Source organism: Balaenoptera musculus, chromosome 3, assembly GCF_009873245.2.
Source record: "Balaenoptera musculus isolate JJ_BM4_2016_0621 chromosome 3, mBalMus1.pri.v3, whole genome shotgun sequence".
NCBI lineage: Eukaryota > Metazoa > Chordata > Mammalia > Artiodactyla > Balaenopteridae > Balaenoptera > Balaenoptera musculus.
Window position 1 is genome coordinate 31,038,003 of NC_045787.1, and position 14,570 is coordinate 31,052,572.

General features: G+C 43.8%; 1 protein-coding gene across 6 annotated transcripts in view; it reads left to right on the plus strand.

Annotated features, from left to right (window-relative positions):
- Positions 1–14,570, plus strand: part of OSMR (oncostatin M receptor) — a 56,663-nt gene extending 42,093 nt beyond the window's left edge. For 5 of the 6 annotated variants that reach the window (XM_036846935.1, XM_036846937.1, XM_036846936.1 and 2 more), the window contains 8 exons: positions 937–1,159; positions 3,868–4,047; positions 5,098–5,202; positions 6,675–6,851; positions 7,480–7,647; positions 10,935–11,016; positions 11,954–12,026; positions 12,353–14,570. In XM_036846935.1, the coding sequence (XP_036702830.1) occupies positions 937–1,159; positions 3,868–4,047; positions 5,098–5,202; positions 6,675–6,851; positions 7,480–7,647; positions 10,935–11,016; positions 11,954–12,026; positions 12,353–12,928 (1,584 nt within the window). In that variant the 3' untranslated portion in view covers positions 12,929–14,570. The remainder of the gene's footprint in view (positions 1–936; positions 1,160–3,867; positions 4,048–5,097; positions 5,203–6,674; positions 6,852–7,479; positions 7,648–10,934; positions 11,017–11,953; positions 12,027–12,352) is intronic. The other variant, XM_036846941.1, reaches the window with a different exon arrangement.

Genomic DNA, 14,570 nt, shown 5'->3' on the forward strand with positions numbered 1-14,570 from the left:
AACGCTGGACCAGTAACTCCTTCCTCAGCAGCCTCTTGCACCCGTGGCCAGTTCTGATTGTTAGAACTGCATCTCCTAACTTCTCCTGCCCCTAACATCTGCAGGGCCCAGTTCATGAGTATAAGTGGAGAAATATATACCGTAATTAAAAGTTATGAATATTTAAATATTCAGAGTACTTATATTTAAAAGTTATAAGTCAAGCTAAAAAACTGCAATATAAAATTAATCTTGTCCTTCTATCTTAACTGACATGCCTTCATGACAACATGGAAGCCCTGGTTTGCGTTAAGAACCCTCGGATCCCTCAGTGTTTGATGCTAAAGCATGGCCACACTGAGGGAGCTGGTCCCCCGCCACAGGCCACCCCACTCTTTTTCCCATCTCCACTCTGGTCCTCCCCACCAGGGAGGACCCCCATGCACACACATGTGGACGTGCCAGTCTGTACATCCAGGTTTTGTCCACACCCCAAGCCAACAGTTGCCCCAGCCCAATCTCAGGTCTGGGGGTGCACACACCAGGGGCACTGTCTGTCCTCGGGAAGGTAGGCCAGAGGTTCAGGCCCCTCCCATCTGGATCTACTCCTGTCTTTCCCACTCCTACTCACTGAGTGTGTTTTAATCCAGGCTAAAGAGTCCCCCTTTCCTGACTTGGTCACTCCTCTCTGGACACAATATGTTCTTGAGCTCTGCCCCAAATGATCCTATTCTCTGCTCAATTTTAGTTAGAATGGAATGTCTGATTTCAAGCTTGGTTTAGAAGGTTATTTTCTCTCTTAAGCTGTTTTAATTTGCCCGGTGTGTGTGTGTGTGTGTGTGTGTGTGTGTGTGTGTGTGTGTGTGCAATCAAGGGACAGAAAAGATGAAAAAGAAATTAAGCAAACTCTTTTCAGAGGAAAGCCCATTTTGAAATGATTGTCAATATTTTTTTCAGCCACTATCGAAAGTGCATGCCAACGGGAAGATCCTATTCTATAATGTAATTGTGGAAAATCTAGACAAGCCATCCAGGTTAGAGGTCCTCTCCATCCCTGCTCCCGCCAGAAGCACAGAACTAACCCTCGATCAGTGTTCTTACCAAATCCATGTCACAGCTCACAACAATGTGGGCCCTTCTCCTGCTTCCGTAATTGTCATTTCTGGAGACCCTGGAAACGGTGAGTGTTTTTGGTTTTGTTTTTCTTCTCTAGAAAAATGTTGACGGTGTTATTAGGCAGAGACGGATAAATTAGAAAGACAGTAATCTGGGGAGACAACAGATCTAGCTGCCAAACACTGTCCGTCATTTTCTTTGGGTTCAGGCATGTCAGCGGGTTTCTGGCGCAGTCCTCCTTTGTGTGGGAAGAAGATTTCAGCCATAGCTCAGGGATTCTTCCGCCAACTTGGGAAATTGTCTCAAATTTATTCAAATAAATGCAACACCAACAAACAGTCCCAACTGAGTGTTAGAGCTGGTATGAAAGCGCTTTGTGGCTTATGAAATATGAGGTGCGTTTATTATATGGCAGAATATTTTGTCCGTCTTGGCCACCTATGAAGAGCCCATGAACATTTCTGGACATCATGAGGAGAGCTAGCGTCATCTTTCGAGAAGGGCTTTGCCAAAGCTGTGGAATAAAATGGTGGTAACTGGCTAAACCCTTAGCCTGTGAGAGACCAAACAAGGTGGAAATGACCTTACATGTACAATTAATCAGGGTGTGCATTTCCTTCTTGGGAGAGCTGTGAAAAGAGGTGGGCTGCACTAACCCCGCCCCCAGCAGTACACACTCTGAGACACTGCACACTTGGACGTGACCCAACAGACATCCCAAGGTCATTCATGAACCTTGCAATAATGTCACCCTTCAGTTACTGCTATAAAAATTTTCAGACCCTGCTTGTACGGTTATGTCACATTGCTTTATACCTATCATTCAAATTAGGCTTACATTTAGGTTAAGTGGGCTAGATTAGAGGGTGTTATTATTTTGTTTTATTTATTTTGTTTAAAAACTATCCAGTGTGTCAAGAAAAAGAAATTGGGATTGTGCCACAGGAGAAAAACTAAGGAGTTACTTAACATAATCTTTGCTTGTCAAGAACTGTATTAGAGAAGGAAGTGAATAGTTGTATTCTGTCTTTATTAGGGCCAGAACGGGAAAGGTGGGCATTTCATTCACCCTGGGGGAGTTGATAGATTGAAAAAAAACACTGCCTCCAGTGAGTCTCAGCTCAAACAACTCTGCTGAACAGTATTATCTGTTTGGGGTCATCCCTATCTGTGGGTTCCTACCATACCTTCCTTCCCCATGCCCTGCCTTTAGAACCCATTCCTTCCCCTTGTGAGGCCCTATCCAGCTTCCCTGATGTGGTCCACATTCTTAAGTCTCTAGAGTGGATAAAGGCACTGATGTGCTATGAGACAGACCAAGGAGGTTCAGCCAATTCACACTAGAGTGTGAATGACTGAAGGAAAAAAAATAGATTCCCTTTCTCTTTCCCTCTACCTCCACTCCTCAAAACATATTTGCAATTTTAAAGAAGCAGCTTAGTAAGAGTCATGCTTCTAAGTTTGGGGTGAAATTTTAGTCAGTGTGAATAAGTGAAGCAGAAAATGTCGGTTTTAATATGAAAGAGATTTGTCTCTCTGATGAAGGAAGACAGAGAAGCCATGTGGGTAGGATAGGCACAGGCCTTCTTGGGGAACCTCTCGCCTCATACGTGGGGCTGCACATTCCTTTCGGTGTTCCCAGCTGGGTGATAATTTGGTGCCCTAGAAAATGTCATAGCACCCTGCTTTCGCGTCAGTGTTCAGCTGTAATTAGAATTGCCAGATAAAATAAGAGATGCCCAGTTAAATATGAATTGCAGAGAAGCAACAAGTACATTTTGAGTGTTAAGTCTGTGTCCCACGTAACGTTTGCGCCACGCTGGCTGCCTCTCTGAACAGCTGCTTGCAGGTCCACCCCTTGATCAGAGTCTACTTTCGCTCGAGTGACCACCAGGGACCACTGCCCTCTGAACAGTGGCAGGCTGTGGAGTCAGCCTCAGAAATAGGAGAAATTCTCATCCCTCAATAGCTAGGCTGACCCGCTTGAAATCAGTAGAACTGTAGTCCATTGAGACCATATCACCTTTTTTCCAATTGTCAGACCTTAGGAAAACTACCCTGGTGCATAAAATACGTTGAGGTGGTATCCTAGGTCATAAGTAGTGTGCACATCCATTCATAGTCTGGCTTAGTACATACCTGAATTGTTCTTTCCTTTTTTTCTCCACACTCACCTCAGTTTCTGCCCCTGACATCTAGGAGACAGTAGTTAGTTCAGGGGCAGCCAGCATTATGTGGGACAATTAAGCCAAATTATTCATTCATTCAACAGGTGATTTTTGAAAGCAGATCAAGTACCAGACACAGTTCTAGGTCAAGGGTCAACAACTTTTTCGGTAAAGGGGCAGAGAGTAAATATTTTAGGCACTGTAGGCCAGACAGTCTCCAATCTATATTCTGTATTCTTTGCTTTTAAAAACTCTTTAAAAATCTTAAAACCAGTCTTAGCTTAAGGGTCATATAAAAACAAGCTTCCGAGGCTGGATTTGTCCTGCTGGCGGTGGTTTGCTGGTCCCTGTTTTAGGGGCTGACGTCCCTTTGGGTCTCAGAAGATGAGGACAAGGGGCATCTGAAGGGCAGGTGTGAATAATTGTTGGGAGTGAGAGGCAGGAAAACATCCCTCCTGCCCTAACCCAAGCCCCGTAGCAATTGCAGAGGTAGGGCTCTTACCTGCTAGATACACTGCATGTTCAAGTTTATTTTCTTCTTTAGATATTTTTGCAAAATGTACGATTAATTAAATCTGAAGCATTGCCCTCTTTGTATGTACAGAAGAGGTTGAAAGCGGAAGAGTTAATGGCACAGAGGACGGATTTTCTGTGTCTTGGAAACCCCAATCCGGAGATGCCACAGGCTACGTTGTGGAGTGGTGTGATGGTCCCCAGGACCTGCCCTGTGTTCTCCAGTGGAAAAACCTAGGCCCCAATACCACAAGCACAGTCATTAGCTCGGGTAAGAAGAACCTTCTGTATTACCATGCGGCTCCATTCACCTGGCAGCAACTTCAACAGGGATTTCTGGATCATCTCAGATACTTTGTGCTCAACTGATAACTACAAATCCAGCGTGGGTCTTGGAGTTCAAATTTTGCAGTGATGTGGTCTCAGTTTTGACCTTTATATCTACTTTTACAGAGACTATCTGGACCGAAGGCTGGAATAGGTGTTCATGAGGTTCATGAATTTGTTCAGCAGTGAGTCAGCCGTCTCAGATGAATGGCAGAAGGACATTATAACAGTTGTCCTGAGAGCTTTTACAAAAGCAAAGAAGTGTGTGGATTTGGGAGACATAGGAGTAGAGTTGATGGGAGTCGATTATCAACTCCTTCAGTTTCAATGGAACATATAGAACTTGGCCTCTTTCCTCCCACACTGGATTTGTCATTTCGAGATTACTAGTGTAGCAGTTAAAGGAGCCTAGGTTTGTGGCCTGATTGGGGGGGTTGCTGGCGCCATCTGCTGGGCTCAAGATAAAGATGTGGGAATTGTCCGGGTCCAGAGGGTGATTGATGGGACTCCAGGAGGGCATTCAGTGGCTGGTGGGGAGTGAGGAGGCGCGTCTTCCCTTGGCTTGAGCAGTGTCAGTGGCATGGTTCAGAGGTGTGGGGTGAGGGGAAAGTGAGGTACTGGAAGCAAATCTTCCAGACGCTTGCCCTTCGTGGGCAGAGAGAAGGCCAGTCGCTGGCAGGGGATTTGGAGTCAAAGGAGAGTTTTACATGGTTTTCTGTGTCTGGTTGAATTCTGCGCCCAGTTGCATGCATGTGGATAAGGGCATGTTTGCGAGCTCTTGATCAAGAGGATGATGTAGAGGACAGTCGCCCAGACTTCGTCGGAAATGCTGGAGGATTCAGGGGAAGGAAGGAAGATGGTGGAGATGAAGGGCAGAAACCCCGAGGAGGAAATTCTTAAGGGGACACAAATTCATTTTTCATTCTTCTTCTTTTCAGAAGTAAAGAGAATGGCATCCTGTGTTACTGAAAATCTGTTGACTTTTCTTCTCTAGGTGCTTTTAGACCAGGGGTTCGATACAACTTCAGAATTTATGAAATTTCTGCAAAAAGGATGGCTCATTTATTAGAGAAAAAAGCAGGATACTTGGAGGAACTGGGTAAGTTTAAAGCATTTAATGTGTCCATTGTTCAGAACAATCCAGAAACTCTTCACTTTGGGTTTAGGAAGATTACAGCACCTTTCCTAATTTTCAGTGTCCTGTTTATTCTGGCAATGGAGTTTTTTTTAAAGTTATTTTTTTAATCACACAAATATAAAACATTTTCATTAAAGACAATTCATAAGATATTATGCAAAAGAAGACAAAATCATTGCTAATTTTACCACCCAAGGGCAAATATCGAGTTAATATTTTATGTGTATCCTTTCTCAGTACAGATATACACTTTTAAATAAAAATGGGATCTTTTTTATTACTACTCTATGCAGTTTTGTAAAGTGCTTTTTGACTCATGTCACTAAGTAATATTTAACTGTATCATTTTTTAGTACTGCAAAGTGCCTCATGGTTTGCATATGTCAAATCACCTGTCGTTGGACTTTTAGGATGATTACAAAAATATTTCTCAATTAAAAACTATAAAATTCACCTTCAGTTATCTTGCAGTCTCAAATACTCAATCTCTCTCTCCTTTCTTGGCCAAATCTCTTATGCCCTGTCTGACTCACCATCATTTTAGCTGAATCTTTGTCCATTGCTCTGATAATGGTTTTTCAACAAAGTCCCGGAAGTAGAATACTCGAGCCAAAAGGTTTGAACTTCTTAAATACAATTTTACAATTTTTAAGACTTTTGGTAGATATTGAGAAATCGCTGCCCCCCCAGAAATTGTACCATGATCCCACCAGCAGTGTGGGGGAGTTTTGATCCTCCCATGTGGTTGCTAATTCACCTTCTCGGCATCCAGGGTCTCACACCTACTGGAAGCCGGGCAGCTGTGTCCTTGATTGCCTCTCACCAATCAGACCAGCTCTTGGGGTTCTCCGTTGGGTGGGAGCTGCCCCAGACGGGCAGGAGGGGTGTGTTGTGTGTTTTGGCAGACATAGGCCAGGTGTGCACCAGCATATGTGCTGAAACAGGCTCTCAGGGAAGCCTCAGAATAAACGCTTTCTGATTCTCCCTGTGACACTTGGACAATTGTGCATTGCTGCCACCTGGGAACTAGAGTTCTTCAAAGTTGCCCATACCTCTTCAAACATAACCCTTCCTCCTCCTCCCTTCCTCCCTACTTCAGTTCATCCTCCCAAACACTGTTGAGAATTCAGACTCAGAATGAAGTCTAGGAAAGCCTTTCTTTTTTGCTGTGTGACCTTGCCAAGTTACTGAATCTCTCTGGGCATCCATTTCTACATCTGAGAGAGGTAAGGCTTGAACAAGATGATTGCTCAACTCCTTCCCAGCTCTCACGAACTAAGTCAGGGCGTACATCCTCTAGAGAAAAAGATGACACTCCTTCACTTGGCACACACGCCTACAGAGTGGGCCGTGGTTCTGCTTTCAGTTTACACCAGTGCGCTGAGACTCTTTCCAAATCGTAAATCTTACATTATCCCAACTTCCTTTCCTAGCTCCTTCAGACAACCCTCAAGTGGTCATGAGTAACTTGACCTCCCACTCCTTCACTCTGAGTTGGAAGGATTATTCCACTGAATCCCAACCTGGCTTTATACAAGGATACCATGTCTACCTGAAACCCAAGGCGGGGGAGCAGTGCCCCCCGGCATTTGAAAAGACAGTTCTTCCAGGTGACATTTTTTTTTTTTTTTTTTGTCTGTTTACCGTTTCAAGGTCTCATTATTTGAAATCATTGGAAAGGCTGCCGGCTGTCTCTGACTGTGGCCAGGCTGAATTCTGTGCTCACGTGCTTTTATGACGGAATGGTGTTCTTAAACAAATTAGTAGGATGGACAAGACGATGGGGGCCAGGATTTTAACTTACTTAAAAACAGTGTGGCCCACTATTTTTAGAAGCACCTGAAATACCCTCAGCTCCTTAAGAAAACCTACCACTTAGGAAACGTTCTTGCTAATAACCTCATTTTCTTTTTTTCTTTGACTTCATTAAAGTTTATTAAAATGTATATCTAAGTAGCTCTGGCAGGCTCTTACTCTTTCTCTGGCAGGTTTGAGTGCTTCCCCTGGATCAGGAACATCCCTTGTTTAGTGGGGTGCTTACTTTGCTTGCCATCTCCCGAATATTTTACCAGTGTCCCCAGTGTGATGAAATTATGATTTCATTTTTGGTTGGTTTAGAAATGTTGGCAGTGCCAAGTCAACAAGAGTATTAGTGCCCCACTGTCTCACAAGATCTTTATCACGCTCTTAATAGTTTTTTCTTCTTGAAAAAAATTTTTTTTTTTTTAAACCCCACAGAGGATTCAGTATGTTGCAAACACACAATTGACAACCCGGAACAAAAGACATTTGTTGTGGAAAACCTACAGCCGGAATCCATCTATGAGTTTTTCGTCACTCCTTACACAAGTGTTGGCGAGGGTCCCCTGGATGCCTTCACAAAGATCACAACCCCGGATGAATACTGTGAGTTTTTCCAAATCAAAACTCTTAGCAGTTCCTGGGAAACTGACAAATGACACACACATGGCCATGGGTTTTGTCTAGATCCGGAATTTTTAAACCTTTCTTCTCTGTCTTTCTTTCTGTGTCTGTCTCTTTCTTTCTCTAGATGAAACTCACCAAAAAAAAAAAAAAAAAAAAAAAGGAAATGTTACACAGAATCCCACTACATAAAATAGATAAGAGGGAAGCTAATCCAACTGATCTATGACCTGGAACCTTCCTCTTGCCTCTCTCTGGCCCCTGAGGCACTTCTCTGGAACTCAGTCCCAGAATAGTTTGAAAATCACTGATGGCGTATTTTAGTGTTGACTTGGGAAGAGCCTTATGAGTTCTGTCTGGAGAGGGGTGGGGATGTTTTTCTCAGCAGAACTGCTCTCTGCAGCCAGCCTTCTGGCTGGTTTCTCTCAGTGGCAAATTACCGGCTTCCTGACCTTGCCTCTCTGGGGGTACTAGAAGGTGCGGTGAGGCGAGCAGTGTTGGTTCACGAACCCGGTGTTTGCAGATTTGATGGAGAAAGGGTGAGATAAAGAGAGCCATCCTTTCAAAATGCATTTGGCTTGAAAGATGGAGAAAGAAGAGGAAGGGAGAAGAATGGCAGGTTACTGGTAAATAAGATTCTGCCGGTTAAATCCTGCCCTCCAACAAAGAGGAAGGTGGTGGGAGAAAACAGATACTGACGGAGGAAGCGGGGAAAGTAGGTAGCAGATAGGGCATCATAGGAGGTCCACGCTGGAAAGGACCTCTCAAGATACTCCTCCATGAAAAACACATAGGCTAAAACGTCTGCCTGAGTTGCCAAGTGGCGGAAGGTGGGGCTCTGGGGATGGGGTGGGCTCGTCAGGTAGAACCACTGGCCCTGGCTGCCTGACTGGTGATGAGGATGCCCGTGACCACAGTGGCAGGTTGGGGCTGAAACATGGCCCCAGGTCTCTAAGCCAAAGGCCAGAACTCTCATAGTCAGGTTAAGATTTCAGTCAACAACTCACATTACTTGAGCATGCTTGCCATTTTAGAGTTAATTTTAAATTTATTTTCAGGCTATTTTTCTTCCAGCTTCAGTATTTACTTGGCTGGTAGAGGTGTGTGTATGAGTATGTGTAAGACACACACACACACACACACACATATAATATATATGATTATCTTTATCTCAAGTATATTTTCTAGATTTCATTTATTTCCCTTACTCATGAGAAACCTCCTTAGCCTTGGCTGTGACTCGATTATATTGATTATTATGAAAAAGTAAACTAAATTGCTGCATAATTGCAGCAGTGAGAATGACAGTCCACAGTTACAAAAATAGTATGGAGGACTCACAAATGCAATAGTGAGTGACAGAAGCTGGGCCCCGCTCTTGCTGCACAATTCCACGCGTAGAGTATAGACAGAGGCAAATGCTGTTTATGTGGCTGAAAGGCAGGATAGGGGTTACCCTGGGAGGGGAAGATGCCTGGATGGGGACACTGGGGGACTCTCGGGGGAGCTGGTAACGTTCTTTTTCTTGATCTGGGTACTGGTTACGTGGGTATGTTCAGTCTGTGAAAACTCATTGAGCTGTACACTTAGGAGCACTTTTCTGTATGCACATATTATATACTTCAACAGAAAGTTTAGCAAAGCCTGTCTGAAGTTTGGACACTACTATGGGTAGCTCCCCAGGCTTCTTCTCAGATACATTACAAATTCGTAATTTAACCAAATTTTAAAACCAATTGTAGTCATAACAAGTACTGCTCTTGAGAGCAAAGCATTCTTTTTTTTAAAAAAAAAGCATTCGTGTACTGATTTATTTACTTTTATTTATTTATTTTTGACTGTGTTAGGTCTTCGTTGCTGCATGCAGGCTTTCTCTAGTTGTGGCGAGTGGGGGCTACTCTTCACTGCAGTGCGCGGGCTTCTCATTGCAGTAGCTTCTCTCGTTGGCAGAACACGGGCTCTAGGTGCACAGGCTTCAGTAGTTGTGGCACGTGGGCTCAGTAGTTGTGGCACATGGGCTCTAGAGTGCAGGCTCAGTAGCTGTGGCGCATGGGCTTAGTTGCTCCGTGGCATGTGGGATCTTTCCAGACTCGAATCCGTGTCCCCTGCATTGGCAGGTGGATTCTTAACCACTGTGCCACCAGGGAAGTCTGAGAGCAAGGTGTTCTTTAGTGGTGTCAGGAGGAGTTTCTTTCGCCTTACCTGGTGTCAGGGATAATTTTAGGCCAGTTGTCGAGGTGCTTTCTCTGCCACCCTCTTACCTTCCCATGTCCTTTTCTCCAGAGCCCTGTGCTTCCTCAGAGCCCTGGGTTGGGCCTGCCCTCCCTGACAAAACTCCAGCGTTATCCACCAGCACCACAAGTCAGGCCCCATTCCTGCAGGACGGCTGGCGAGGGGGATGAGGAGGGCAGGGAGGCAAAGGGATTGAACAGAAATATATGTACATGTGAATGACTGTCAGCCTCCAAAGCCCTTCGTGCGATTTGCTTTTATAAAAGAGGATGTTTACCAACCCAGCTGAACTATTCTTCGGTGGATTTGCAAGCAGTGAGACCAGGAAGATGGGCATTTATGAAAATGAAGTACAGGTTGACATATCTGAGAAATAAAAATAGAATAATTATCCCAGGTGATGACTTAGGTAATTTTCTCAGAGCCTAACTAGAAGGGGTGCATTCGTCAATTTTTGACGTGTAATAAAATACCTCAAAATCTCAATGGCATACAAAACCAGATCTCTCTTTTGATGCTTCTGGCTTGGCTGATGTAGGCTGGGCCAGGTGGGACTCCAAGCTTCAGGCAGGTTTGTTCCTTGTAGCTTCACCCTGAGGCTTAGGCTGAAGGGACAGTGGCTCTGAGGGACCAACTCTTCTCAGAGTGGGTCACAGGAACACAAGAGAGCAAGCCAACTACAAGCACACTGAACGCAGCTACCAACCAGCATGACCACTACTCACCTCCCATTGGCCAAACCAAGTCACGTGGCTGAACCCCCAAGTCAAGGGTGTGGAGTATAATTCTCATACAGGGAGGGAGTAATGATCCAGTCTGTCAGGAGAGGTAATGAGTTTGAGTCACAAGTGTTGAGGGCAAATGGTTCCCTGTGTTGGCTGGTTGGTCTCACTGCCCTGCCCCCCAGCAGTCAGACAGAACTCATATTGAATCTTGCACAAATAGAGTTTTGAGGAATAAAAGACATGTAAAACTTATTTTTATTCCTTTGAGGGAAAAGCAGTCATTAAAAATATCCCTTTCTTTTTCCTCTCCAGCCCATATACTGATACGCATCATCCTGCCCATGATTTTCTGCGTTTTGATCGTCATGATAATTTGCTACTTAAAACGTCAGTGGTAAGTGTGCGAGGAAGGTTTTATCCAAGAAGGAGTCAAAGAAAAATCTAGAAAGGAGATAGAAGTCACACCTGATAATATGAGGAAAAGTGCTGAAAAGGAAAGAACAAAGGAGGATTTGGTGGAAATATGATAAGTTTTAAACAATCTTGTTTATCAATAGATAAGCAATACATCAATACATAAGGAAACCAGACTTCCCTGATGGCGCAGTGGTTAAGAATCCACCTGCCAATGCAGGGGACGTGGGTTCGAGCCCTGGTCCGGGAAGATCCCACATGCCGTGGAGCAACTAAGCCCACATGCCACAACTACTGAGCCTGTGCTCTAGAGCCCGTGAGCCACAACTACTGAGCCTGCGTGCCACAACTACTGAAGCCTGCACGCCCTAGAGCCCACGTGCCGCAACTACTGAAGCCCTTGCTCTCTAGGGCCCACGTACCACAACTACTGAGCCTGCGTGCCACAACTACTGAAGCCCGCGCACCTAGAGCCCGTGCTCTGTAACAAGAGTTGACACTACAATGAGAAGCCCACGCACCTCAACTAGAGATAGCCCGCACACAGCAACGAAGACCCAACGCAGCCAAAAAAAATAATAATAAGGAAACCAACTATTTTAAAATGTTGCAAAATTTGTTCAATAGCAATAGCTAATATTTATATTTCACTTACCATGTACTTGGAAGTGTTCTAAGTGCTTTACATGTAACAATTCATTTAATGCTTCCAATACCACCATCACCACCGTAATGATCTCCATTGAACCAGTAAGGAAATTAAAGCATAGAAGGGTTAAAAAGCTTGCTTAAGGTTACAGTGTTAATGAGTGATTGATAGAGCACGGATTAGAGCCCAGGAATCTGACTCCAGGGTTCTCACTCTTAACCATTCCACTATATTGCAAAATTCAGTCTAATTTTCACTGTTTTTCTAGGCTGAAGGAGAAGTGTTATCCTGACATTCCAGACCCTTACAAGAGCAGTGTCCTGTCATTAATAAAATCCAAGGTAAATGCTGGGAAATTGTATGGATACTCATATACTTGTTAAAGACCAACCCAGGGCTGGGGCTATAATAATCATATACTCCTAGACCTTCTCAGGAAGATGTCACAAAGCAAAAGCCTCTTCTGCTCCCATAGCCATGAAAGGGTTGAACACAGCTTTGATTTCTTCTGTCAGGGGATATCTTTTGGTTTTCAACATCACCTCCAGTTAACTTCTGACCAGGATAAAACAAAAAACACCTGAAGCTCTAAGTGCGTTTCACATACTTTATATACTGTGATACACACACACACATTATCTTTGCACATTTTCTGTTTCTGTTCCAGGAGAATCCTCATCTAACAATAATGAATGTCAATGACTGTGTTCCAGATGCTATTGAAGTTATAAACAAGCCGGAAGGGAGTAAGATACAGTTCTTAGGCACTAGGAAGTCACTCACAGAAACTGAATTTACTAAGCCTGCCTGCATTTACCTCCTTCCGACAGAGAAGAACTACTCTGGCCCTGGACCTTGCATCTGTTTTGAGAACTTCACCTATAATCAGGCAGCTTCTGACTTTGCTTCTTGTGGACATTTCCCAGTAACCCCTCAAGCCCCACCACATCAGCTGGGACCATTGACTTCACCTGAAAATTTACTAAAGGCACTGGAACAAAACTATATGAATTCCCTGGGAGAAATCCCAGCCGGAGAAGCTAATTTGAATTATGTGTCCCAGTTGGCTTCACCCACCTCTGGAGACAAGGACAGCCTGCCAACAAACCCACCAGAGCCAGCACTCTGTTCAGAGTATAAAATGCAAATGGCCATACCCCTGGGTCTTGCCTCCGCTCCCCCAAGCGAGAATAGCAGCCTCTCCTCCGCTACCCTTTTAGGTCAAGGTGAACACTACCGCTAAGCAGTGTACCCATTTCATATCCTTATGCTACACAGACCCTAGGAGAAGCATAGCCGGCACCATTCCATCACCAGATACCTCGGGCTTAATCCCAGTGAGCTATCATCACCATTGTCAGGTCTGATTTATATAATCTTGCTAGGTTTTGAAGGTCAGAAGCTATGAAACTTAACATTCATCCTTGGAGCAGGCTCACTGTAGAAATGGCAGGATCGTGGGAACAGGCTTACCTTGCTGCTGCGTGTTCCACGTTCACCTTTATAACAGCAGACTTGGCACTTGACATAGGGATAGACCCCATCCACTCAGTACTGGACAGGTCCTTGAAGTTCAGTTTTTAGTGAGAAAGTATTTCCATTAAGTTTTACCCCACATTTAATATTTTGAAGAGTAAAGGAACTAGATTTCAGGCTTTAATAAAGGCTACAGAAGATTCGTTACTGGAGCATAAATTGTCAATGTTAATTTATTCTGGGTGTGTTTAATGAAGAAGTCACAGATATTTGAGACCAAAACAGATTTTAGACTTGCCTTGAAGTGATGATAATTTGTAGTTCATTGATGTAGTAAAATGAACTCTTCCTATTAGACCTTACCTAATAGGTAAGACATGCGAATGAATCGATGAGATCCCCACAATTGTCCGTTTAGTTTACCACGGTTAAAGAGTGGGACTGGCATGGAACCCCTGCCTCAGTGTCAAGATGATTATAGCACTCCTACTTAGTAGGCATGTCTTCTACCACAATTTTTGATGACTACCTCAGAACAGATAAAAGGAAAATGTCATTAATTCCATTCACATTTATGGTTCCTCTTTTTTTCAGGAACTCTGATATATCAATGACCTATTTTCAGTAAGCATCTTTTGGACTCTGCAGTAGGTTGTCTGGGTCAAGATAATGCCTTCAGTGTCTCCTTATATTTCTATTATGCTAATATAAAAAAGTGAAACCTCATTGTTGAACATCATTTAGATACAACTGCAAAAGGCTAAATGGAGTGGGAACTCCTGTAGTGGCTCAGCAGCAGCTTTGTCTCTTTGAACCAATATATGCAAAGCATATACCTGGTACATAGCAGGTGTTCAATCATGCTAGAGTTCCTTTCTCTTCTCTCTGCCCGACAACCCTTAATGTTTACTTAGCACACTTCTAAACAAGCACAATTAGGGGCTCCTTTTTCTTTGTTGGGGTGGAGATGACGCTGCCTGTGCTTCTGGTACCGAATGCCCTGTGCTGTGCCATTCCACACTGTGAAGAATGAGAGAGAAGGAGCCACAGCTGAAAGGAAGATGGCTGTCAACTGACCTAAATACACACAAACCCGGACGTCTGTTCAGGCTTTTCAACTTTTTCCTTCCATATAACTAAGCCTTTGGCTGAATAATGGGCTATGTACACCTAACATAGTACAAACGAGTATCTTGATTAAGAGTTTTGAGAAGACTCTGGGGCCAGTATTGTTATCACTTAGCCTCTTTGAGTTTGTCATGATGCAATTATAAAAGTACATAGAAACATCAATGACAGTGATGACTGATTTGTAAATAGTATCTTTCATAAAGATTTTCTTTAAAAAAAATAATCCACAAAACCTTGAAGTCATTTTTGTTGCAATAAACTTTAATTAAAATATTTCA